The sequence below is a fragment of the Phalacrocorax aristotelis genome, chromosome 8, assembly GCF_949628215.1.
Source record: "Phalacrocorax aristotelis chromosome 8, bGulAri2.1, whole genome shotgun sequence".
Classification (NCBI taxonomy): domain Eukaryota; kingdom Metazoa; phylum Chordata; class Aves; order Suliformes; family Phalacrocoracidae; genus Phalacrocorax; species Phalacrocorax aristotelis.
The window spans coordinates 45,323,701-45,351,164 of NC_134283.1; the positions used below are offsets into that span (position 1 = coordinate 45,323,701).

A 27,464-nucleotide genomic window follows, 5' to 3' on the forward strand; every position below is an offset into this window, starting at 1 on the left:
GAGCCGGAATGAATAACATACAACTGAGTTCGTGCTTTTGAAAAAAATCCTTCCGTCTGAAGAAGGGAGCCACAACCATGAACCTCAATCCATGTGCTGAAGCTTTCCCAGCATAAGTATGTTGTTGTGGAATACCTGAGCATGTTTTGAGGGGAGAAGGAAAGGGACGCGGGAAAGGAAACAAGTTTCCTGGCGGATCTTTAGCATAATTACACAGGCAAAAAGATCAATTACGGGCATTCATTCAGTCTAATTATTCTCCAGCTTACAGCATAGACATATTTAACTTACCATTACATAAATTTGATCACTCAAACATTGGAAGAAATCTAGCCACGCAGGTGCAAAAGGCCAGGTTGTTCTGGCCAGATGTGTCCTGGGACCTGAAGTGCTTTACTGAACATTTTGATTCATCTTCCCCTACCTTGTAGTTCAAAATACACAGCAGTATTTTCTGTGAATGGTAATTTCCAAGGCTGGGCACAAGCGGCCGAGTGCCGGCTCGGCCACACGCTCGCCCTGCACCTTTTGCGTAGAGAGGGCTAGCCAAGAGCCTTGACGTGCCCTGAGCACCTCCTTCTGGGGCGAGCATGGCTTCCACAAAAAACGAACCTCCCAACCAGAGAAAGAGAATTCCTGTAAAACTGCTCCACAATTAAAGAAAAAAAAAAAAAAAAAGAAGAAGAAAAAAGAAGAATTTGAAGACCGGGCGCTGCTCGACCCACCATTTGCAATGCTGTTTCTTGAAGGCTTTTAAGCAAAGGTCAAAAGCTTCCTCCCAAAAATGCGTAAGACCCAATATCTGGTCTATATCTTTCCCATCCCATCTGCATATCTTTCCCTAATTTTAATATTTAGGCCAGAAAAGCTATTTAATTAGAGGGGAAAAAAAAGTTTTATTTCTTGTATTTGAAGGGAAAGGAAATGACCAAGTAAAAAGGCATTCTTCTGAGCCGGAATGCAAGTCACAAGCTGCGGGATAGCTGGAGGCCAGCTGGCACGCAGCCCATTTACAGTAAGTTGTTTACTTGTTGTCTAACTACTGATAGCTATGGAGAGTGGATCCACGAATCCAAAAAAGAACTAACTTTTCTGTTCAGAGAGGAAGGAAGAACAAAGCAGATGATAAAAATATTCCCCGATGGCTACTACGGTCACTTCAGAATCAGTACAGCTTTCTTTTTTTAAAGATGATTAAAAAAATTAATGTAAAATTAAAACCCTTATGCATCAAATGAGACAAAAACATTTTGATACAAGCAAGAACTGTATTACTGAAGAGAAACAATGCTGCTGTGTACACGTGCCCCATTTGAAACTCTAGCTTTCAGGGCTCTGTGCTCCTCAAGCAAGTTAAAGTACAAATCACGTGCAAAACCAAGATGATATACGTGTCACAGGCATTTAATTCCTTTTAAGAGCTCTCAGTTATTTAAGACTAGGTTTAACCTTGTGACTCAAGAGAAAAAAACCTGCTGATGGGCGCTTGTAAATACTCCAAGTGCTGAAAGGCAAGTAAGACTGCCCATACATAAATGCGTTCAGGGCAGTTGCACTGCACGTGAAGTTTGGGGGTGCCAGCCCAGGCACCGGCTTCACCGGACGGCGCGCGCCGTCCTGCCGAAGGGAGCCGCAGCCTTGGGACGGCGGTGGGAAGTGCCTCTGTCCCTCCCAAACGGGGGGCAGCGGCTCAAGGGTTTTCCAAGCGGCTCCTGCTCCCTTCTACTGGTGTAAAGCAGACCAAGCCGTGGGGGCTGAGCCACTGGCTGACGCCGCAGGCTCTGGGGTGGCGGCTGCGGCTCAGACATGCCCTAAGGACCCGGTTTGGGCAGGAGCAGCCCTGGAAGCGTCCCGGGGGCTGCCGGCCTCCTGGTCCCCGGCGACTGACCGCACAGGCTGCTGCAAACCAGCAACCACATCCCGGCGTTTTTAAGCCAAACGTAGAGCTACTGTGTAAAACCGCCGCAGATTCAAAGGAAAAAAAAATATTACTAACGTGTGGATATTCTGTTAATAAGCCTAAAAGGCATCAGAGATGTGAAGAGGTAATGAGAAGATGTTTGATCCTTATTCTGTTACTCATTCACGGAACAGCAGGTGCTGCCGCGCTGAATTCGCATCTGCATTTGATGTCAGTCAGCACGTACTAATCCCAGTCCCGTGATTACAGCCAGAGACTAGGGCTTGGTGGAGAGCTGATAAGTAGCTGACAGGTGACATCCACTTAGATCTCCTCTTGCTTCACACAGACAGTTACAAAAATCACAGCTTGCTGAAGAAAAAGACCTTATTCTAAACCATCTTTCAAAACAAGACGCTCTAATCCCGCTTCGCATGCTGGGACTGACCAACGGACTTCAAACTCATGACTCAAAATGTTTGTCTTACATTTGCATGTCTACCCTGAGACAAAACTGGCCTGTTACTTCTTTAAATGATATTAAGTATCAAATATCACCCTTCTATATGTACCTTCTGCTCAAATAAATATAAGTTTCATTCTGAAAATATTAATATATACTTGCATATAGTTTAAGTGATTGCCAGTTGGTGAGAGAATGGAAACAAGTATCACTGGGTGGGGAAAAAATCAGTTTTCATTGGCCAGAATGCTTCATCAAGTGAATTCCAGCAGGCCTATCCTGCCAACTGCAAACCTAGAAATTGTTTATCAAATGCATCAGCACAATCTAGACCGATTCGCCTGCATAAAGCTGACACTGGGACTAGCAAAAGGTTCTGTGTAACGAGATGAAAGGTACAGGTAACAAAGAAGGTGGCGAGACAAGGGCAAGCAGTCGAGCTGGATGCCTCAATACGCTCCAGCTCAGAAGAGACACTAAATCCAGAAGTAGAGGGAGCAGAAAAGTTCCAGTTCGAGCTCATAGAAGAGGAGGAAGGAGAAGAGGGGGTTACTGTGCTCGGATGGCAGCGTGGAAGCCCAGGCGGCGATCCCACGAGCAGGCTGTCTTCCCGCAGCGGCGGGGCGACTGATCAGCAATGCGTGCAGAGACGCAGGGCAGTAACAGAACCGAAGAGCTTTTACAGTGGGGGGCTGTTTGGTTACTTATTATTTGCATTTATGCATAAGTAAGAGACAGAGGAAGTTGGATATGCAAAAATTATGTTGCCTGAATGCTCAATATAGCTGTAACTTTCTGAATTAATGATCGCCATAATTTTTAAAAATGTAAGGTTGGTCATGCTCACTGAGAATTCCCTGCACCCCGCTGAGGATTCCCCTGCCTGCACGCCTGGCAGAACAGAAATCACGTAAACCCGTCCTTTGGCTCCATCTCCCCCCAGTTACCAACTTACCGGCTTCTCCCCTTCCTCCTGCCCTCTTTCTCCATTTCCCCTTTCCACTCTCCTTCTCCAAATCATTCTGTTTTGTCTTGATTTTGAAGTACTGGCTGATGCAGACCTGGCTCATGCCTCCTCACAATGGGTTCCCCCCCCCCGCTATTTTCTGTGTTTCTAACAATAGGCAGATTCAGATGAAGAAACACACGTGCCCCGTACCAAACACAAGCTGCTTAGTTTTCAAAGACCTTCAGTGCTTAGTTTTCAAAGTCCTTCTGAAGTAGAGTGCAAGAAAGGATTTATTAGAAATATTTTTATCTAGTTTTCACAAGTACCTAAAAGGAGAGACAATTAATGTCAATCGCTGTCTTTCTCAGCAGGACCACGAGGCCGAAAAATACAAAACCTCAGTTAGCTTTTAAATGTGGCTGAACTCATCAAGAGCAGAGAGGTCGGAGGTATCACCACCTGTAAGAACTGCAATACCCTTCTGCATGTATATGTACAAATTTTACATTTTCTGCACCTTTGTTTTTTCATATGAACTATTTTTATGCCAACAGCTTCCAGAAGGATTAAAAAAAAAAAAAAGCACTGAACTAAATAAAGCACCCCCCGCCTGCGAAAGGTACGTAGTGTATACATTGAGAGCGATCTTGTCTTGGTTGTGCCGCCAATAATAGAAAAAGGAAGTAGAGACTTGAATAACTGAGAGATCCAAAATAAAAGGTGAACATGTCAACGTTAACGAGCGTTACAAAATCATAATCAAATATTTGATTCAGATTTTTGAGACACGGGATGATAATAACTACGGCAACCCCCACCGAACGCCAACAGTTTGGTGAGCATGATGCTGCAGAAGTATTAATAAAAGCAGACGACACCAGAGACACCTGCAGAAGGAAGAAGTAATAATGTTCTCCAGTTCACAATGATCTTGCTCAGCAACCTAAGCAGAAAATAATGGAGACAAACTACCGTGAACACCTACTGCTGGAGAAGTCACAAGCAATTCAAATGCACAGGCCAAGAGACAGGGCTGTGAAAAGAAGGATCTCAGGTGGTCCAGGGCAGCGAGAAAGGTAAAACAGCTCTTCCTCGAGGAACTGCTGTACATACACCGTGCAGTCCTACAGCTTTGCTTTTACATTTCTGTGAGTAAATTGTGACATGTGACGGTAAGGATGGGACTGCTCAAAGGCTAACTTAAACAAAAAGAACATTTCTTTTGAAGTTATCTGAAAACACTACTTGACTGAGCTCAGAAATAAGAGCAAGAGAGCAAAGCAATGCACACTGGGGCGAAACAACATCCAGCGAGGATGGTGCCGTGAGCAACTCCCAGCCTGGTCTCATTTACAAGCATGAAAAGTTCGTCAAAATACAACCTGGAGAAGCTAGTAACTCTCATTTTAACAGCAACATCTACCACTGCAACGTCTAGTCATCAGCTTGTTGGTATTACTCTTCACTTTTCACATGTTGTGTAAGGGTAAGTCCAAGCAATTAATACTTCGCAGTACCTCACGACAACCCTTTCTGCTTAGAGAGAATTAGGAAAGCCCCTCGGGGAAGAAATACACGAAGGATTCCCAACGCCATCCCCTGCTTATGCATGAAGAACAACTTTACTCACAAAAATTACAATTCTGGGAAAACTGTTAGAGATTCAGCATCACGGGAAATGCACAGAGGTACCGCGAGGTACCGCACGAAAGGAGAACCTATGACGAGGGCTCAGCGCCGGGAAAGGACGACTGCCGGGATCCCACGGCAGGAGGCTGCTGCCGGCCCCCCTCAGGGCACCAACTGCACCTTCAGGCCCGAACCAAGCTGCTTTCCCAGCCCGCACACCTGTGCAACTGCAGCACGAGCTCCTTCCCAACAGCCCCTTTTCTCACCTTGCAAAAACCCACGCATTTAACGCATCTTCCAAACTAGGGGTTTAGAAGTACCAGGAAGCATTTGCTAACCAAGGAACAACAAACACAATCATGTTCCCTAGGAAAAGAATGATTCTAAATATGAGAGCATTGAGTTCTACCCTTTGCTATTGGAAAATAAATATAAATCAACTATTGGAATGGCTAAAACATTGTCAATTTCTCATTTTTCTTGAGTGACAAAATATGCTCTCTATTCTTCTAAATATTACATTCAGATTTGAAAAAAATCTGTATTAATCCTATTAAATTTATATTTATTCTATCACTATAAATGCATTGAGTTAGGCTGGAGAGAAAGCAGTGAAGTAAGTAAAAAGAATCCCGATTTTTGCAAAAATGGGGGCCCGACTGCTTTTGATGGTGTGTCCGTGGCAGCAGCACAGGAGTTGCCGTTCCTCAGTGCCCGTACTGCAGTCTGAAGTGTGGGTGTATGGGGGACAGCAGGGACAGCTGGGGAAATCAGTGAAGATAATAGAGTAACCTATCTTTATAATAGAAGATTTTAATTTCTTAGATGTCATTGGAACCATGACTACCGTATGAAAAAAGTGAAGGATAGCTTTAAAGTATGTAGGAATTTCCCTAGGCAGCAGTTTGAATAGCCTGCCTCCTATAATTACCTGGATTTATTTGCAATTTTAAAGACAAAATGAAGTATGGAATTTAACACATGGGGTGGGGGGAATACATGAATATACCAATATTAACGAGGAGAAAAAAACACAGGCAGGAACACGTTGCTACAACCACCATAGATTTCACTAATGGTTAACACTATCACACATTGCATTCTCTTTGCTGAGACTTTTCCCCTGCAGTCTGTTTAGCTTGTTGACATTTGGGGACGATTTCTTAAGCGCTGGAGGCAAACACATCTGACAAAAGTGTTCTGGTAGTAAATTAAAAACTTATCCAGCGCCCCTCAAGAAAGGCAGTATGGAGCGAAGGAGTACAGCCCTGGGGACACGAGCGCACCAAGGCTCACGAAGCACAAGCCAGCGGCCATTCGCTTTATCCTTCTTGGTAACACAAACCCCGGTTTACCTTTTGGGCTGCTGTTGCTCGCTGAGCTAGGGATTTCACAAAGCCACCAGTGACAGCCCCGAACCCCTTCCCGAGTCCCAGCTGCCGGCTCCGAGCTCCATATTGTACCAGCAACATACAGAGGATTTTCCCTAGACGCACGACCTTACATTTTTTTAGCTGGAGGCTCCCCCCCATCAGCTTCTCCTTGTACTCCCTACACTTCCAGAGAGCTTTCTAGCCTGGCACTCAACTCCCCAAAATAGCTTCGTATCAGCTAACCCAGAAACCTCCCCGTGCGCTCCCTTTTCAGGCCCCGTCTCAGCACTGACCCGCAGGGAACCAGGCAGTCGACGTCTCGTCCTGAAATGCAACCACTAAATCCTACCCTTCGCTTCCTATTCTCTAAGCGGCTCTCAAGCCCACAAAAGAACCACTCTTCTAGTTCCATGACAACTTGGGGTTTTTTGTTGGTTTATTTCTTTTTAAATGGCCTCTGGCAATGAAGCATGTCAAAGCCTTAAAAGAAAGAAAAAAAATTCAAATATATTCAGGTCAATTGGATTTCCCCTGTCCACAGGCTCACCAACAACCTCACAGAAACCCAGGACATCAGATGAGGGGCTGTTTTCCTTCCAGGAGCAAGGACAGCTCTTTCCCAAGAGACTCACGTGCTCAGTGACCTTACAGCTTTACAATCTGCCACCTTGCCAAGGGCAGGAGTCAGAGTCACTAACCCATGGTGCTCCAGGTCCTGGGGATACTGCAAATACTACAGTATTTTTAGTCGACCTCTGAGCTGTTTAGACATGTCCTGGTGCTGGTACTGGTTCTTTAGGTTTTGGCTTTTGGGGGTGGGTGTGTTTTTTAAGCCAATTGCCCCGTTTACACATAGTTCCCTCTTTTGCATTTGTCTGCACACCAGCCTTGGCTCGCTCTCTCCATCAACAGCACCTAACTCAGCAGTCTTGTGACAGGTATGGCAAAGCAGCTCTCCCACCAGGACCCTCTTTAGCCAGCCAGAAGCCAAATCTGGAAGCTCACCTCTTCCCTGTTGTGCTACATACGGACCTTCGGTACCTCTCAAATGAGCTGCACCAAACGAGGCCATGCCAGCTCCAGCAAGAAGAGTTTGATGCAGCTGGTGACAGAGTATCGGGGTAAGATAGATGTAGTTCCACAAACAGGAACTTCCCAGGAATGCAAAGCCTGTCTGTGGACCCTTCCATACTCCGTGGAAGGCTGCTAAATTCCTAACCCCATAAATATCCTGACGCAGTTTAGTATTTCGTTATGGAATTTCTTACCATATGATGGAAAATCACCACTGCTAAACCACCACGATTTTAATTGTGAGATTTTAAAAACAATCTGGAAAAATCTACCTTACAATTAACACCCAATGGTCAGGTGCTGTTCAGTAAGTTACCTGTGTTTAGAGGGATGCTCTGAAGTCACAAGTAGCCTCACATGGCACCCAACCACCTATGGCATCTTTGAGGGTTTTTAAAGCTCTACAGATCTTTTGACCACACAACCAAACCAAATCCAAATATCTGATCCCATCTCACAGAAGAACGTCGTCCCATGACAGTGGCTTCTATCAGTGGGGACGTGCTCCATAACACTCAGACTGTGTTTTCAAGGGCATCATTTCAACTTCCAGTGCACGGACAAGGAGTTGTGCCATTTTCACAAAAGCAGAACCATTGCAAATAGCTTCGAGTAGGAAACACACAAGTGAAGAAGAAAAACTTGTTGAACTTATTTCCCTTTCCTAATACAGAACCTAGAAAGAGTCTCCCTGATCCAAAAAAGAAACTGTAAGTTTGTTCTTAAACAAAGAATGAGCCAAAAGAATACACATCTCGTTCAAGACACCAGCAGTAACTGTTTGGGAAATAAACATTCTGTTTCAACAGTAACAGAGATGTTTCAGATATTTTTGATAAAATTTGGAATTGCGGTTTTGCCACCTATTTCCATGAAGTTTTAGGGCTTCCCTTGTTAGGTGTGTGCTCTCTTTCATTTTCAAATTAGGACGGTGATTTTAAGATGTCCACGTTTTGAAGCACTGCATACAGGAAGGCAGAGTTGGTAGCACTTACGAATGCTTGGAAAGATTTAAAGAGCTAAATGTTGCATTTCCTTTAAAGCTCTTCCTCGGTTTATAGGCTGGGGTCAGCCAGGAATAGAAACCGAAGTCACTTCCTCCCTCCCCAATGGTATGCTGTGCAACTATATAGTTCTGATCTGCAAGTTGGAACAAACTAAGTCACAAAAAGAAGTGGACTGTTAGCAATATTCCAGCCCCCAACTGTTATTTAATACAATATCAGATGTTCCAACGTTTAACATGTTAAAAAGTGTTTAGAGAAGAATCTTTAAAGTCATAGAATAGTTCCAAGCTCATTTGTCAAACCAGTTGCTCTGGGTGGAAAGTAGCTGTCAAATATCTAGCGTGACTAAGAATGTAATCTTGCAGGCATCCTAATATTAACTGCTCACTTAAAAAAAAAAAAAATGCTCTGCTAATCAAAATAAAGACCTCTGAGCATTCAGATTTCTACAACATTTACCTTTTATCCGAGGAGTTTTAGCACTACGTTTCATTTTTACTAAATCGTGCACATAACTTGCAAATAACCCGGCACTTCATTTGAACAGACTTGTCTTCTCTAACTATGGAAAGCTAATTCATTACAAAACTTGTTAGATTGGTTTTGTTAAAAATGAAGGTGTCAGAATAGCTTCCTCGTCAGTTTAGAAAATGGCAGATGTGTGAGGCTTTGCAGAAATGCGTGTTCAGGAAGGGCAGAATTCATAAAACTGCATGAAAATGAAACCAAGGGACTTTACAACAGAGCAGGACTCAGATTTTAAAAAAGATTACTTCCCACTGAAATCAGTGTGGCCAAATGACCTTTAAGAAGCCTGGTCTGGGCTGTCACAAAGTAGGACAGGTTAGAGAAAATGCTTTTTCTGAAATATGTATTAAAGTAGCAGCTCTTTTATCTATAGACACCACCAAGGACACTATGTTTGTGGTACAGGATCTCTTCCATACTTTGTGCTACTTCAAACAATAGAGAGAGAACATACATTTTAATGTTCGTTTTTCTTTTAAACCTTATGCTTATCAGTATCATTTGGTCAAAGCAAGTAACAGAAAAAGCATTACAAGTCTCTCCTTTCCTCCAAAAAGGGATTACATCATTTATAAAATTAATGGCCAAAGAAGACAGACTATCATTCTTTACAAATTTTATTTTAATCTATGTTTGTTTGGAAATCCGAGTGAGGTAGTGAAAAAAAACTTTCTTAATATATTGTCAGGTGACCTTTCACTCTTTTCTTTATATTTTATTCCATTTTAAACCACTCGTCACTGCAAGAATCTCTTCAATTCAGTAATTTAGCATATTCATAAGACCTAGCCCTACTGAGCTAAATTAAGACACATTAATTTATTTTTACTGAAATTAAAAAATTAAGAAAAAGTGGTGCAACCCTTCAGCCTCATCATGGTGGTTTTCCTCTGGAATCTACCAGAGATCATCACTGAAATAAATGAGAGCAGCATACTAAAAATAATCCACTAGTATCTCTTTCAAGGTCCCTTATCAAGATCTTAAAACATTTTAGAAGTTAAAATTTGGTAACAGAGCAGTTTCTTGCATTCATGAGAAAACCATTTCACAGAGATGGATCTGTTTCTAATGGCACTTATGGTAAAAAAAAGCTAATTTCTTTAGGTATCTCAGACGACCCCCCAGCTTTCAGATATGACTTCGGACAGTCTAACTCAACCTCTTACCACTGAAAGCTTCTCCACCCTCTGGGCACACCCGCTTACCCTCAGCCCCCCACTCCACAAACACCCCCCTTCCCTGACCCCCGTGCCCTCGAGGCAGGGCGCGCATCACCTACCGCACAGGGCTGCGGCTGTCAGCCTTCCCACGCCACTGAGAGGCCATATAAGCACATAAGGCCCTAAACCTTTAAAAGGCAAGTCCTAATAGCGTACATCTGTTTTCCCACTTTTAGTTTCTCTTTAAATGCCTGAGTTACAGCCCCACAGATTACATAACTCAATTACCCTCCATATTTGATTTTCACTTGTGTTACAGGGCAGCGTATCTACCCCAGAAACGTCTGTGTTTACAAGCCTTTCAGACTTGCATTTTGATTTGAGCTGCATTTAAATGCAAGCACCTCGCTGCCTCTAACACCTATTTTCCCGAGCCTCACAAGCAACGCGGCAGCAAGTGTCAACCTCTACAGGGCTCCTCTGTAAGACCACAATACTAAAGCCTGCAGTAGCTCTAAGAGCCTACAGAGAAGCACGGCACCTACGCTGGATGCAAGGTGCCTGGTTGGGGCAAGCTCTGTGTCACGCTTGTCAGCACGAATGACGTCGGTAGGTTTGTAAGCTGGATTCGTTATAAAGGTGCAAGGACAGAGGAGTTTGGGGTTTGAGGCTCCCCAAAGGTCTCCTCAATCCCACCGTTTGCGCTACTGCAACCACTTACAAACAGGCAAATATTTCTCCTCTCCTCCCCGGTAGTTGCTAGCTTACGTACTCAGTGTTCGCACTACCCCGTTTCCACAAGCCGCCGATCCTTGGCCGAGACACCAGCGCCTGGTCCAAAGGAGAGAGCTCCTTCGCCCGCCCCCAGCCCCCTCCTCTTAGCGACCCACGCTAACCGATTTCATCCAACTCGCTTCTTGACTTAATCTCTCTTTTAAGTGAAGTTTTTCCCACTGATTAGAGACCTATTTAAAAAGAATTCTAGCATTCAGAAAGAATCTGAATTGGTCATTGCATATGCAGTCTGCTGTTATTTCAATAAACATTTATTATCTTACTAAAATTAAACTGTGAAGTGAAATTCCACGCTCCTTCACTCATCCCCAGCATCCAAAAGCTTTTCTGGATAGCAAGTTCAGGATCTCTAATTTTTAAAGCTTGTTTAAATGGCTGTTCTCAGATAAGATATTTCTTAAATATTTTATATTGGCTTATACTCTAATCTACTCCATATTTTAAGTGAACCAAAACGCCGAGTTCTTTAAAAAAAAACAAGTCTAATTATATCTACAAGCACATCACCCTCATACTGGGACGATGCAATTAATTTGGGAGCAATTGATACATAACACAAGCTTAACAGAAATTCAACAGGCAAAACAAACAGTCAAAGGACCTGGCAGAAAAGTAAGCCATGAAAAGAACACGAGAGAGAAACGAGCAGCTAGGTAACACGCAGACTGTAATCAGGACATGAAACTATAAAGTCTGCAAGTAAGGTGTTTTTTAAGTTCACATGCGCGAACTGCGTTCTTGCATAACAAATCCACGTGTGTGCATGCAGCGCACACATGTTCTCAGCACTGATTTATCAAACGCTTTCAGCTGATGGCTTTAAGTTATTGCTTCAGAAAGGTAACAGGAAACTCCTAGAAAGAAACAAATATAAGAAAAAGGAAAAAAATACATGGGTACACAGCGATACATAACGTGCCAATGGAGAGGAGGTGTCAATTTAAAAATATAGTTACCAATTTACATCAGCTGATCAAATGAAAAGCTAAAGAAAAACTATACATTTCATTTACGATAGCACATTACATCTGTATTCATACACACCTCATCTCTCAGTGATACTACAGGTCACACGACCCTCTCCTGCGACACACCGATTTGACAGTCAACCTCCCTCCTGCAAAGCCATACCACGCGTCCTCATCTCTTAGAAGTGTCAGGGAATTAATTCGAAGGAGTTAAAAGCTGCTTAGGAGAGCAGTAGAGAAACGAACTCCAACACAGACCATCGAAGTCCAGCGGCATCCAGCTTACCGCGACAGACACCCCAAGCGTGACTCCTCTTTCCAAGGAGACGTGCTACCACGAAGCCACCGTCACTTGCCGCGTTTGCCGCTGCTGGCGGCACCGTGCTGGCAGAGCTCCCCATCCACGCGAAGTTGTGCCAAAGCCGCACCAGACCCTAGTACTACGTTATTACATCCCATCGCACACACACACACCAGGTGAGCGGGGTCTCCAAGCGATGACAACAAAAATAAAACTGCATCATCTGCTCTTTTCTGTCACCGATGCCAGGCTCGGCTCAGGAGAGACTGACAGGCAGCAGAGGAGCCCTTCTGAAGCTCGGCAACAAAAATCACGAAAAAACCCAGAACTTCACACTTGTGCTCTCAAAAGCAGCTACTGACGGCACGGGAAGGCATGGTTCAGAGCCACACCAGGCAGGGCTTAGAGAACGCACAGATGTGCTGAAGCCAGAAGCGAGGCCAGATGCTCACGTACCCCAAGCAGCATCGTCCTTCTTAAACGTCCAGCTGGGGAGGAAGAGAGCAAACGGACCCCTCTCCCGTCACACACAACTCACACAGTTGGAAAGGAGCCATGTAACGGCTGGAGGGTTCTCATCCAAGACCAAAACCTAATTTTCGAGAAACTTCTTCAGATTTCCAAGCACAGAGCTCCCGTTTTGCCACCCCGCGCACCCCACCACAGAGATGCAGCCAAGCTACCGCTCACTTGCGGACGAAGAGGTTACCCACCCGCAAACCCCTCTTCTCAGCGAGTGCTTCCAGGAGAAGCAGGCATTCAAATATTCAGAGGCAGGAACACACGCACAAGAACCCCAACACGCCACAGCCCAGGTTTCTAACACAAGACAAGGCCGAAGCCCATGACGCAGCCAGGTGCCCACCAGGACGGATCTTTTAGATACGGACAATTACAGAACTCGTCCCAGTTTTCCCGAGAGGCTGATAACCAAAGCGTCAGGTCTCAGATCCTCCAAAACAAAACCAAAGCAAACACAATTAAGAAAACCACGCCACAAAGCTATAAAATCAATTCCATTCTTTGCTTATTTGAATAAACTACGCACTTCATCGATAATCATTCGCTCTCACCCAACAGTACAGCAGGCGTCCCCAGTTTCCCAGGTAGTATTTTGGGGCAAAGTACTCATTTGTGACCCAATTTATTTTCTAAAGGACAACTAGAATCCAGAGCAGTCTGTACTTACTTAAAACTTACTGTTATGCAAATGAAAGCAACTAGAAATATGAAGTGTGTGAATAAAGCAATAGACGAGTAAATTGTGCCCTGCTGCTCACAAGTTTCGTATTAAATGTTGTGTGACCGTGATGCATAAATATGATCATGATCTCCAGCTGTTTTCTGACACTCAGCAACTGTACAAACCTTTTACAAACAGTATGAAGAATGTATTACTGTGAAATCTAGCACGGAACTCAGTTTCTTAACTAAATTACAGTAGCAGTGAACTGAATTCAAGACAGACATTATTATTTTGGAAACCGTTCCCCAAGAGCAGTTTTGCCTTTGTGATCTCAGGACGGTTGAGATCTTCGCTCAAAAAGTGGAAGTTGCGTATAATATTGCATTTCCACAAACAAAATATTAGCAGCTTGTTGGATACTAATTTTCAAATTGCATCAGGAGTATAATTTTCTAGGAAGACTTAACGCGGACCGAGGGCTCCAAAGGTGCAGATGGAATATGGAGTTTTAATTATAACCAATTGATACAGACTCTATTAAGAACGCAGTTGGCTGGCACAGTAATACACCCTACAGAAGATGTCAAGATGACTTCTGAAGAGCATCACTTCCTCCAGAAATCCACACAATTGTAGTGATTATTGATCTAAGGAACCATTATTATAAAACTCTACATGATATCCTGGATAAGTAACACTGTGTCCTGGAATCTAAACCTCGGTCCCACATAAGAGCAAAGAAAAACTGACGTCATCTACATTACAACATTGAACTCCACGTGCTAGCCAGCATTACCGCTCCTGAGCAAGAGCTTGTGAAGCTGCAGTTACACCTCGCTGCTGCTGCCAAACGCACCTCTGGGACACGTGAAGCGGCCATGTGATAAACGCAGCGGTGGAGGCCACAAAAGTAGAAGGGATGTGCTTTTGTCACAACACATACGGCCATATTTCAAGCACCAGAGCGCATGGCTCACCCACAGAAGACATTGTTTCAGCCAGGACAAGGACTCCGGCAGAAAACTTCACAGCGGAGGTTAGCCTAAGCCGAGTCAGGTGAGGACGTAGGAGGCATGTGCACGACATTATACCTTTGTAGTGAAGATGAGGTAAGAAGAAAAGCCTCCAGGAGAGACAGAGTAATTGCACTAAATTGTTTTCCCAACCCAACACGCTACTTCTGGAAGCGCAATTACTCACCCCTCCAGTAACTACCGTCATTCAAGAGGCTGGACTTGTTATGCATGGGGGACAACCTGCACCTTCTTGTACGCCAGCGGAAAGGCAGCAGGATTTGCACGTCCACAGTCTTGCAGTTCGCTTTTAATTGCGCCTGCAACACTGAAGTGCTCCAGCACACGGCCGGGGCACGCTCTGTGCGGCTCACCCTCTGCTTCGGTTCCCTTACAGGTGACCAGCAATCCCACAGACACCCTCGCACAGGGGCAAAGTCACTATTTTTTGCATTTCATTTTTTTTCCTACAGATACTTGAAACTAGGTGATGTGAAGTCAGTGCCAAGACAATGAGCTGAAATTATTTCTTTTTCTTTTTTTTTTTTTTCCTGTGTGTCATCTATTCCATTCTCTCCCATGGGGATGAGGCTATCCACTGACAGTATCCGCCTAGTATTTCCAAAAACCAGCACTGAGAACAGGATTAACTCCTGGTCTACGAGTGTCTTTGTTATTTAAGCAAAGGCTGTATTATAAATGGATATCACACTACAGTGAATCAGTCAGAAAACCGCTATCCTCTGAGAGTATGAATAATCTGTACATGCAACAATGCAATACACTAATACTTCAGTAAATAAGATTCAACTTTGTGCATACTGCCAGACTCTGGGAGAGAAAGACTATAAAACCAAGGGGAGCTTAACACAACAAGCTCCCTGGGTCTGTTGCACACTGTACTGTACAGTTAAAATATTCTTCCAGAAACTATCTTGTTGCACACACACTTCTTTCTGTCTTTCTAAGAACAGTTAGAAGTTGATCATTTTATGAATTGTTTTAAAGTTCATTTCTGTATGCCAGAGGCGACACGCTTTCAGCTGTTTTAATAACACAAAATCAAGGCACTTGTAACTACAGCTCTACAAAGCTTTTCCCATTGCTTATAACTTGGACTGAAAAGAGGATTTTGTTGGTATATTTCTCTCAAAAATGATGACCTCGAAACTGTTCGCAGAATGCATACGTTATGCTATACCAGCACATCAGCAGTAGGACATCGGCTTCAGCTGTCTTCGCCTACCCCAGAAAATGAACGTAGATACAATCATGTTGTGCAATATTCCACAGGCAAGGGTTTTGTGAGGAGAAAAGTTACTACCAAGAAACATGTTCATTTTCTCCCAGGCAAATTGCTGAGTGCTTGCTCTCCTCTTGCAGAGCTTGTGGAGAAGACACTGATCATAACATCCAGTGGTGCGGGAACGGATGTTTGCCAGGCCAGTGGTAAAGAGATTTAACAAAATGTCCTAAGGAAAAGGCTGCACACCACATTTTGCACTAAGGACCAACACCACATCCCTTACTTGCTCTGAGAAGAAGCGCTCTGAAGACACCCAGAAGCCACAGGCTACTAATAAAAAGAAACATTAAAAAAAACCCAAAACCTACTACCTTCTTTTGATGACCAGCTTACAATAGGTAAGAAGATAATGAGTTACAAGTTTTCTTTCTTGATTGAACATTGCACATCAATTAAAAAAAATATATAAAGCAACATGGCTGAAATTTTTGCAACCCACACATCTGAGGAGCCAGCAGAGTCAGTGCAGCATCCGTTCCACTGACACCTTACAAATGGGACGCTGAGGAGCTGTGAAGCTTTCCTTACGCGAGCCCAACACACGCCAGTAAGAGCACCACCTTTCCCATCCCACTTCTGATTCACAGCAGAATTTTTGGTCTCTAGAACCACAGTATCTAGCTTGGAAACTCAGCTATGTTAAGCGTATCCACTGGTGAACAGTGCTCATGGACAGAGACACCAGATCTGGTATGGAAATAAGAGAAAACATCTCATTTTGGAAAGTGTAACAAACATGAACAGTCAAACTTTAGTATAAGCATCACATCCGAGACAGCAGTGCCAGGTTCTCCCTCCATGATTTTTGCTACTTGAAGTTAGGCAACATTTTAAAAAAATAATAATAATTAAGAAACTGAGGAGGCCCATCTGCCAGGTGGTGGCTATCAAAGGGGACCTAGGAAGAGAGAGGAACTTGGTAACCTTTTAAAACATAGAAATAACTCCAGTTTGCAGTTACATACATGCAGAGAACAGGTAGCACTTGTTCGCTTCCAGAATGAGCAGTAACAGTCACAGTAAGAAGTCTCCAAGACAGTTTGCTCTCACTGTGTAACAGTCATCTTTTACGCAGTAAACGTATGATGTAGGACTTGTATAATACATGCATTTCACACTTTTGAGAAGATTCCTGAGTAGAGCCGGTTTGACTGTAGTTTTGCTGTCACTGCCAGCAGAAGAGTTAAACCATTACTTAAGATGTATTAAAAAAAAAATGCAATGGGCAACAAAAATCAACTTGTCTTTTATAAGCTAGAACTAGGTTTAAAGTCAAGATCATTGTAGGGGCAAATAAATTAACAGAAATTAACAATTTGGGTTGGACTTATAAAAACCTACTCAGCTATTAGCTAGCTAAATGAATCAGCCAAGACTGGAAAAAGTGGATTACATCTTACGTGACCTATCGTTTACCTAGCTACCTTTTCATAGCGCCTTACAGCACATTCTGCAGAACATTCCTGATTCATCCCTTTCTGCCAAAACAATTAGATTTTTTTTCTCATGTATTTCCAAGGCTCAAAACTCAAGTACAGTATTACATTAAGCTGACAAATCACAACATAGACAATTGAAACCCTGAGCACTTCCTCCAAATAACAAGTCTGGTTTTGATATCAAAATAGAATTATTAAAAAAAGACGTATTTCTGTATGTACCATACATTATATACTGCTGAGTCAGACAACATTTAAAGTACTACATCCAGCCATGCCAAGCCACCAGCTTTGGCCAGAAGCCAAACTGAAACAATGTGGTAAGACAAACGGACAACTGACCTTTACCATTTCTAGCAAACAATCACTTTTTCCCCCCTTCCTTCCAGTAAAACATCCGAGTCCAACCAGAACCCCAGTTAAGGAGTGACGGCAGAAAGGTAACTTCTCCTGGAAGCAAGGCTTTGGACTGCGACCGAGCAGCAAATCTTCTTCCCCCTTCCAGATTCTCCTCCTCTTTCACGGCTTCTCTCAGCTCTTGCCCTTTCTTAAACTTCCTTAATGATCCTTATCCCCCACAAGCTTAAGTACTAGGAATGATCTCAAATGTAATAAGAGAAGCCGTAACGCTGCCAATGGGGCCCAGTTTTTGTAAGTTCTGGCTGTAGGCTAAGGGAAAAAGCACACAGAAACCCCCGCGCCGCTGTGTTGTTTCTCATCGTCCTTCACTCCCCCCACAATAAGCCACATCTCCAGGAAGTCAGAGGAATAAAAAAGTTGAGCGATGGATTTAATGTATATACCACGCAAGAGTCCTACGAGCGTGTGTTGCTAAAATCATTTCCTTGAAATTTAACAGTTTTCACTGGCATCTGTGTATTAAATCACCAGTAATATCCCATCAGAGACAGATACCATTAAACCCTCTAATTCTTCAGTGAAGCATTTACCAAATGCTTTCGGCCTGTTTTACTCCTCTTCCAGATGCTGTCTCACTTCTTCTGTTAAAGAAAACCTGAGGCAAATTGTCTCAGCCTGCTTTTTTTCCTCCCTCTATTTCTAACCACCTTCTGTTTAGTTTGCTCCACCACAATCCATCGGCAGCTTGTCACTCAGGTGGGAGACCAAAGCTTCTCCTGCCATCCAGAGTTTCGCTGCTGCTCGAGGAGATTTTGAGTATTAGCTGCTGAAACGCTGAGCTGCAGCTCCAGGTTCTGCACATCAGCACAAGCACCGGCAGGCTCTTCTACAACCCTGAGATACAGATGGCCATTTATTGACTCCTGCCAATTCATTCACATCAAACAAATTTCTGAAGTTCGTATTCTGCTTGTTAGCCTCAGAATACCTGCTACCCTTCATAGGAAAATTGATTAGTTTGCTCAGTCCTGATTATCACTCGTCTCATTAAAGACAGCACGCTGTGCTATCCTTAGAAGCAGAATCACTCAAAAATTGCATGACATCAATTTAAGACCGGGTGTCTATAAAGAGACATTACACGCTTTCCATTGAAAGAGTTGGATTAAATACTACCTGAACACCAGGACAGGACCGCAGCTTTTCTCTCCTTAGTTTAGTATAATATTAATATGTTATGAATAGTCAAATAGTCAAATCAAGAAATATTCCCTATTAGAAACTGAAGTTTAGCAATTCTGAGTTGCCAAAATCCCAGCCTTCCCCTCACAAAATCAGTACCTAAAAGAAAAAAAAAAAAAACCAAGACTACAGGGGCCTGGCAAAATAGTCCGTCCCTTGTTTCTGGAACAAATGCCAATTTTGTTAAGTCTTCTGTAAGATAAACAAACAAATCCACAATACATCGCCTTAAACTAACCCAGTTTAGACCAAATATGTCTGACAAGGTTCCGGAAGAAAGATAATTCCTGCTGCAAACCCAGGGTCCATTAGTATCTCAAACATTTTACAAGGAAGATGGAGTTGCCTCTATTTTATGGGGGGCGGTGGGGAAGCAAACACAGTGTTGGTTTTAGAATCAAAGTTGGTAGTTTTGGTGTGTAAAAATCCTTGGGAAGTAAAAACAGCTTCCATAAAGGCTAGAAATAATGGGTTTTTATGCAGAACTCAATTAGGAGTCACCCCAAAATTCTTTACACATTCCTTAAATTAAGAAAAAATCCCAACCAAGCAAAAAAAAAACCAACCCAAACAAAACCATCATCTTAGGGCAAAAGCAAGCAATGCAATGTAAGACAACCTTGTAGGAAGCAAGTAAACACTTGCAGCACAACGCTGCTACCACTGTCCCATGGCAGAGGCAGACTTTTGCCTACGACGCCGAGGATGCTCCCTCGCCTACAAGAGGAGCTGCGCCGAGGGCTCCTGCCAGCTCCCCGCAGCACGCCTGCCTGCCTCTCGCTGCCTGCTCAGCTCCAACACAAACACACCGAGCACACTCCTCAAAATTGCTTCATAAAGGCAACGATAACATCTAGCACTGCTGTCCTTTTTACTCTCGGATCAGATGTATTCTGTACACATTAGTAGCTTGAGTGGGTTTTTCATCACAACATTATCAGAAACACGGCATGTGAAATCGGTGTTTATTAAATTCTCCAAAAGCCGGACAAACATCTACATGTAAACTACGCATCCACGAATGCGCGTGGTGCCATCTAAATACTTCTGTAAAATAAAAACAACGCATGAACTTTACAGACATAGTCTCAACAGCGATGTTTCCATTATCTATGAGGAATCTGCTTACTTAAACAGTCACTGAAATTCACCTCCCAAACCCAGAAATAGCTCTTCTCGCTTTGCTACAGATTTTTATAATGATTGCCATTAAAGATATAGCAAGAGCAAAGTCAAAAAACCCACCAAAAGCCCCCCATGAAACAAGCTGAAAACAACATGGAAGTTGGGCTGATTATGCGAAAGGTTAGCACAAAGGATTTCTGCTCTGTCAAAATAAATGATAAGGCATGTTCAATATTCATATTTACGAAGTGGAATTTGTACACAAATTCTGATTTTCCTTTCTGGATTCATTACATTGCAAATTGCTTTAAACAGTTCAAAGAAAAAAAAAAACAAACAAAACCACATCTTTACTACAAAAATCAAAACCTACGAAAGAAATCTAGAATGAAAGCAAGTTAAAAGTTGCCTTCCTTAAACAAAGGAGGAATCCTCACACACCTCATTCCAGCCGTGGGAAAATGGAGCAAATAATGCGTCGCGAGAGACGCGGGACTGGCGGCTAACGCTCTGGGGATCAATTGTCAGCGGGGCAATAAAAAAAGAAAGTTAAAACAGATCCTCCATTAAAAGCCTACAATTACTGGTTTTACATATATGGACTTGAAGAGCCATTTTCTAACTGAGACTCCACAGAAACACAGCAAAGCCCTCTTCCTCCACTGAGGCCGAACACTGCGCTTGTGCAAGCGCGGGGTAAACGAAGAAGGACACGTACAACTAGGTGTTCATCCTGAAATCAGAGCCCGCGCCCGGCTGCGAGGGGAGACGTATGCAGCTGCCCATTGAGAAAGCTGCCGCCATCGCGCTCACTCCTGAAGGGCAGCGGGAAAGCATTTTACTTGGGTATCTGCACTACTGAATTACTTGTGGAAAACACTACTACAAAGTCACTTGAAATACGTACTAACCACTCTTCTAAAACACCCTGCTCTCAAAAAACACCTATAAGCAAGCCCTCCTCCAGCTCTACTGCAGAGTTAGATTCCAGGTACGTTTAAATCTTATTGCAAATATTTTTATCTCTTTAAATGCCACTATTAAACAAACCACTGAGTATTTCCTACTCAGAATCCCCTTGTCCATGTAAGGTAAATGCGATACCAAGCAAAGCTAAAACTCTAGTTCAGCTTAAATGTAATTCTAGAAATTTACCCAGCAACCAAGTTATTTTTGTGCATAACATTTAAGTAACACTGGGAAGAAAAAAAAAACACACAGTGATTGATTCTCTAACCCTTGAGAATGAAGCAGCTTTTGTATACACTTAAATACTTCCTTCTATACTGCCCTGTGCATGGATCATTCTACCACGCACTCGATTTTCCCTCTAGGTTGTATCTTAGGAATTTTTTATTATTCTTTATCTATGTTTTAAAGCATACCAGCTCCCCTCCTCTTTTCCTCTCTTTAACACCAATAGTCGAGAGCTTGGTTAAAGCTACCACCGTGCTATGGAACAAACGCAGGCCAGCGGTGTCTGATCAGCCAGCCGTACATAACAAATGAAAAAGGGATGACTGACTTTGAAAGGAAAAAAAACAAAACCACAAACCAGCACGCACGCAGTTGTGCTAAACATACTTGTAGCATTTTAATAAAGAGCAACAAAAACCAATTACCTTGAATAGCCATTAGAGAAAGCAGGTCTGCCAGAAAGGCTGAGCGCTCCCAAAGGAGCTAACGTCTCATCCCCTGATCCCTGGCACCTATTCCAATTTTCTGAACCGGCAGGAAGAGATGGAATGATATTAAAAATTGGTTTCTGATCCTGCTGCTGAGAGAGCGATGCAGTATTTAAATCATAGTGATACATTTGTCCCCCAGAGGTACTGACACCGTGGATAGATATGGCAGAGGCTTTAGTACTCAGCAGATTAGACCCGGCGAAGTTTGCCTGACAATAAATTGGGCCCATGTTTTCTTGCTTTATGCCAGGAGTACAGAGTTCAATGAAGTCTTCTTTTTCTGTTTTCACTTGAGGCATTGGCATTTTGGAACTGGGTAAAAGGTCACCACGGTCATTAATTTTAGGTTTAGTGTCAGATAAAATAGGAGGCTTGCAGTCTTCACCGAGATTTCCTTCCAGGAGAAACGCATCATCTGCGGATATAGGGGAGAGCAAGCCACCGTCATCTAGCAACGGGTCAAGCCTCCACGGGCTCTCACTGGGCTCTTTGCCAGGCGATACCGGTGGCAGTTCTAAATCCTGGAGAATATCCAGGGTGCTTTGGTCTTCAGAGAATAATTTCAAGTTGCCACCGTTCGAGCCAACCTGGCTTTGGACTGCGGCTCCCGACTCTAAAGGGACGTTGCGGCCAGCCATGCCTGGGAAATCCGGCTCAAGCGGCACCTCAGAAGGTATTGCTCCCTTTGCGTCCTCAGCCAGGCTCGAGGACTTGCTCAAGCTCGCAATACTTTCTTCCAGGAGCCTGAAGTCTGTTTCTCCAGAAGAGGTGCCGATTTGGCCCTGCTGCGAAAATCCAAGGTCATTTCCCATCACTTTTGCATCTGTTTCACCCATGTACAGTCCCATCGAGAGTGACACTGCCTTGGAAAGGTCTGGCTGAGGCACATTGTTTACTAATCCTTTTGAAAAGTCAGCCAAAGCAGGTTGCTGATTGGAATCTGACTGAGAAGACGCGGGGAGAGGAGATGTAGACACAGGGGCTTGCAGAGTAGCTCCACCCCTGAAGGGTGGATGAAAGTCCATCACAACCCCTCCTTTGGTACTGATGAGCACATTTTTCCTTGTTTTGTCTTGATCTGACGAGTTCGGCAATTCTTTGGAATCCATTACTTAAACATTAGCTATAAAAAGATCAGAAGCATTCAAAGTTAGCACAGCAAGGATATTTTAATAACAGCTTAAAAAAAAAAAAAGGCTATATCATTAGCCTGGCAAACCTGGTTTAGCTACTCGGAAAGCACAGCAAATCAAGCTACGAACTGACATGTGTCAGTTCTTTCTCAAATGCACTGGTTTTGGTTTTCGGTTTTTTGTTTAGGGTTCCCCCCCCCCCCCCCCCGACTGATAACACGGAAGAATATTTTTTTAAAGCTTTGCTAAACCTGGATGAGGTGGTAAGTCTGCCTGCATGCAACTCAGAACCAGGCTACAGCATAAAACATCTTTCTGAACACACCACTCTCTAGCCCTGTCACCCACCCTGGCAAGCAAGGAAGCATAAGGATTGTTAAAGTGCCCTATTTACAAATTTGGGAAGGTAACCTTCCCTGGTATTTAATCACACCGTGAGCAGGGCAGGGGAGAAGGACATTCACCACCTTTCCTGAGCCAGTTCCCCCTCTCCCTGCAGGTTCAGATGCACAACAGGTACCGAAATCTCCCAGCCAGCTCTCAAACACGGTACCGACCAGCCAGAAAAAAATCCAAGTGGATTTTTATTGTCTGGGAGCTGCACAACCTCTCCGCCACAAGACACAGTTTGCTATCTTTCAATAGGTTCAGCTTAAAACAGAACTCGTGAGCCTTGAAATAAACTCAATTCTTCAAATAAATCTCAAATTTATAAATAAAAGCTAACTAAAAATAAAGTAGAATTTTTATTAGCTTCCTACACTTCAACAGCTCACGGCGACTCTCCAAGCACATCTAACACTGAAAACAAATCTCCTAAGTTTGGTCTGTTTGTATTTACTACATTTATTTTCAGCAGAGAGCATAAATATTTGGAGAATAACTATAAATTCTTTGGCAAACTTTCCATACTGTTTGTCTACGGCCTAACACTAACAGCAAACTGCCAAGAGTGATCGGCTCGCACTCCCCCCCCAGTCTGTAAGAGAAGGCAATGCCCGAGTTAAAGCCCAGCCACGGAATTCTCCATTAAGCAGAGCGACCCGAGAGCGCTCCGAAGTTTACGGGCGTCTTAATTATAAGCCCGCCAGCTCTGCCGCCCATTTTCTCCAGACCGGCGACGAACGCTGCTGCTCTCCGCGTGCCAAAGTTAAGACTGAGATCAACAAAAAGTCCCCACGCGTACAAATTTTAAGCTTCGGCCTGGGTGAAAGCATCCCGAGCGGGAGAAGCCCAACGCGAAAACCCTTCTTGGTCCTTCGACACCACTTTGCAGAGCCCTCCCGTGCGCCCGAGCCGGGGGTCCCTTACCCGTGCTGGCCAAGGCACCGGGTCTCCGGGGGGGTGCCCGGGGAACCGCGCTCCTGCCAGCCGGGACCACGGCATGCGGCGCAGAACGGGAACGGGGCAGCCCCCCGGAATCTCACGGATCGCCACCGGCACAGAAATATCGCTGGGCCGCTTAAGGTGGAAGCCGTAGCAGCAACTGGAAAAAAAATTATATCTCTCTACCTCCAGTTTTGCCTTCTTTTTTTTTTTTAACACGAAGGGGAGGAAAAATGTAGTTATTCCATATGACAATTTCCCCAACGTCAAAAAAAGCAGCGAACCATCATCCAGCGTAGGAAACGTGTCAAAATTCAGACTTGAGAGTCTGCCCAAAGGAGCAAAAAAAAAAAACCCAAACTGCAAATACTTAAAACTGCCGGATTACAATAAATTCTCCTTTGCAAAGTATAGTTTTCAGAGAAATGTGTTGAGACCTGTTGAGCTGTCTCCCTGGCACACCCACTTCTGCAAAATAAGACCAGCCCATGGCTGCAAGGCTGCACCCCGGGCTCGGCTCCCCCTCCTCGCCCGCCCCCCCGCCCCGGAGGAGGGGAGCCCTCGCCGCTTTCCCCCGACAACAACCCCCCCGCACCGGACAGCCGAAGGGCGACCGGGCTGGGGGGGGGGAGTGGGGTGGCGGGTGTCCCCCCGCTCCGCAGTCCGCCGCCCCGGGCACCCACCTCGGGGGGAGGCTCCGCCGCGCCCCCCGCCCCGTCCCACCCCGGGATCCTTCCGGGGGCGGCCCGGCTCCCCCCCGCGCTCGGGGCATTCCTGCGGGGGCGCCGCCGCCCGCCCCGGCCGCCTCCTGGCAACTTCCCGCGGCGAAGCGGCGGCTCGGCCGCTGCCCCCCGCCCGCCCCGCGGGACCCCCGCCTCCCTTACCTCGTCCAGGGGAGGGCGCTGGGGTTCCTTCAGCCGCCGACTGCCATCGCGCCCCGCGGCGGGGGCGGCAGCCGGCTGCAAGGGGCGAGTAGGAAGTCAACAGCCGCCCCTCCGGGGGCCGCTGCGGCGGCCAGCACCGCTCCCCCCCACTCCTCCTGCTGCTGCTGCTGCTGCTGCTGCTGCTCCTCCTCCTCCTCCCGACCCTGACCTAGTGCCCGGCGCCACCACCGCGGCGCCCCCTCCGTTAATTAGCGCTAATTGCCTCCGCGGACTTCGCGCTCCCCTCCTCCGCCTCTCCTGCCTTCTCTTCACGCCCTCCGTGCCGCCCCGTCCCGTCCCTCCGCCGGGCAGCGCCGCGCTCGGCGCTGCTCTGCCCCCGCCACAAAATGGAGGACGGCGGCAGCGGCGGCGGCCTCCTCCCCCTCCTTCCCCCCGCCTCCCCGACGTGGAGAGGGAGTGGAGACAGCGGGCGCTGCCGCCGCTGCTGCTGCCGCCCCTCTCCGCGCCGGTCCCGCCGCTCCGCGCCCTGCCACACGCCTCGCCTCGGCGCGGCCGGGCTCGCCTCAGAGCGGCTCGGCTCGGCACGGCACAGCGCAGCCCGCCGGCGCTCGCCGCCCCTCGCTCGGCACCGCGGGGCAGAGCTCGCCGGCCCCAAGCGAGGGGGAACGGTGCAACCTGTTGGCTGAGGCGGGCAACTGCAGCCGGCGCTGGGGCGCGGAGGGGCCGCCCGCCGCCTCGCCCGTCAGGGCGGCCCTCGCCCGCTCCCCGAGGGCCCCGGGCCGGTGCCGCCGGGGGCAGCGCGGCGCTGGGGGGGGGGGGGCCCGCCCGCGGGGTGCGGTGGGCCGGCGGGCGCCAGCCCGGGGTGACTGCGCTGAGGAAGCCGGCGAGGCCGCCCCGTTTCTTTCCTCTTTCACTTCCTCAACTTCCTACCGAGGGGGGCAGCGCCCCGGGCGGCAGCTCTGAGGCGGCCGGACCCCCCCACTCCCCACCGGCCGCTTCCACCGCGCCTCAGCGGCCGCCCCGCGGGGCCCGGCCCGGCCCGGCCGTTCCCCCTCTCCCACCCGTGCCGTGACGGCTGGGCAGCCTCTGCCCGCGCTGCCCCCGCCACGGGGGAAGGGATGAGGGCCCCGCGGGGCAGCCGCCCCTCCGCCAAGCCAAGTTTGGGGCGGGGCCGCTGGAAAGCGGCAAAAAAAGCCCTGGGAAAGGCACCCTGGAGCTCGTTGGACAGCTCTAGAGGAGGATGTAAGGTGGGATGGGCGGCGTGGGGGCAAACCCCTGTAAAGAGACCCCAAAACCCCGTCAAAATAGCTGAGGGAACAAGAAACGGAGGAGGCAGGGGGAGAGGCGCAGGTTTGTCCCCTGGCAGGCACTGTAAGTATAGATGTTTTCATTGGGAAATATGAGTAAACTTCACAAATTACGGTAACATTTCACTCAGAAGTTAAGCGATTTGGGCTTCTTTTTTCAAACAGAAAAAGGAACTGGGTAGTGCGCCGAAGTTGGATGTAGACCACAGAGGCATCGGAGGCCGAGGTGCTGATGGGGGACATCCCCAGCAGCTGGGTCTGCCTGCTCCTGGGACAGCCCTGCTTCACCCCAGCGCCGTTGGAACATGTTTCTGGGCAAGAAAAGACCAGAAAGTGTCAGTACAGAAGCAGACCTGGAGTTAAAAATATCAATGAAGTGAAACAGCAAAGTAGAAAATGCTGCTGCCTTGGAGAAGCGGAGAAGGAGCCGAGGGGGAAGAGGTTGCCCTTCCAATGCAGAGCAAGAGATCCTCTTGGTTTGGGCTTTCCTGGAACTGACAGAAATTCAGGAAAACAGGGGGAAGAGAAACGGCGATTGTTTTGTTTATGAAGATAACCATCGTTCTGATTTGGGACGATTAAATGAACTTGGAGATAACGACCAGATAATGCTCGCACTGGGACTCTGTTGACAAGCAGTTAGTATCTAGAAATGGTTATTATGGCACCCAATAAATTACATAATACCGGTTACATCAATAAAACATGGTTTTGTCTTTCCAGCTGTTTAAGTGCAGATTTGGGGATTCTTCTACAAGGAAGGGAAAGAAAAGGCCAAGTAAAAGCACAGATTTTAAAGTACAATTAATCTGCCCCCCGTTTTTTTTTTTTTTAAAAGTAGTCAGTCTTTCACGTGCCACGTTAACTTTTGGAAGATATCGATTTACGTTTAGAAATGCAAAATAAATGCATTCAATGTTAGCTTAACATTCATTTCTGTTTCACAAACTATGAAAAATTGTTCTAAAAATTCTAGCTATTCCCCTGCACCCTCCCTTAATCTAACGCGTTTTTAAAATACGTATTTAAAACCGCACTCAAAACTGTCATCTTCTGGTGCTTTTTGAATGATGCAATGAATCTACAGCTAACAGGAAACACTTCTTCCCATACAAGGGAAATAGAATAGCAGAAGTCAGACTGTTCAAGAGTACTATGAAATCTTTGTTACCAGGTACAGGAATGTTGCAGAGGTCCTCGGTGTTAAATAAAGGCAAGAATGTCTCTCGAAGCATGAAATCCTAATGGGCTTCTGGGACTACACCTTTATTGCTCTGTGATTATTCTACCACAGAAACTGTCTGG

The 27,464-nt window shown here is 45.8% G+C and overlaps 2 protein-coding genes across 8 annotated transcripts in view; one reads left to right on the top strand and one right to left on the bottom strand.

Annotated features, from left to right (window-relative positions):
• Nucleotides 1-25,236, bottom strand: part of NR3C1 (nuclear receptor subfamily 3 group C member 1) — a 72,972-nt gene extending 47,736 nt beyond the window's left edge. For 2 of the 7 annotated variants that reach the window (XR_012662185.1, XM_075103006.1), the window contains exons 1-2: nucleotides 24,853-25,219; nucleotides 21,444-22,632 (exon numbers count right to left, since the gene is read on the bottom strand). Coding sequence is in view for 6 of the 7 variants with exons in the window: in XM_075103006.1 (XP_074959107.1) it covers nucleotides 21,444-22,618 (1,175 nt within the window). In the remaining variant the exon portion in view is untranslated. Of the gene's footprint in view, nucleotides 1-21,443; nucleotides 22,633-23,953; nucleotides 24,089-24,154; nucleotides 24,378-24,405; nucleotides 24,492-24,651; nucleotides 24,743-24,852 lie in introns of those variants that run through there. The other 5 variants (XM_075103011.1, XM_075103009.1, XM_075103007.1 and 2 more) reach the window with 5 other exon arrangements.
• Nucleotides 23,148-26,879, top strand: LOC142061326 (uncharacterized). Its single transcript, XM_075102214.1, has 3 exons — nucleotides 23,148-23,158; nucleotides 24,631-26,223; nucleotides 26,325-26,879. Exons 1-2 carry the CDS (start codon nucleotides 23,148-23,150, stop codon nucleotides 25,922-25,924), a joined length of 1,305 nt encoding a protein of 434 aa, XP_074958315.1. The 3' UTR covers nucleotides 25,925-26,223; nucleotides 26,325-26,879.
• Nucleotides 26,880-27,464: the final 585 nt, after the last annotated feature.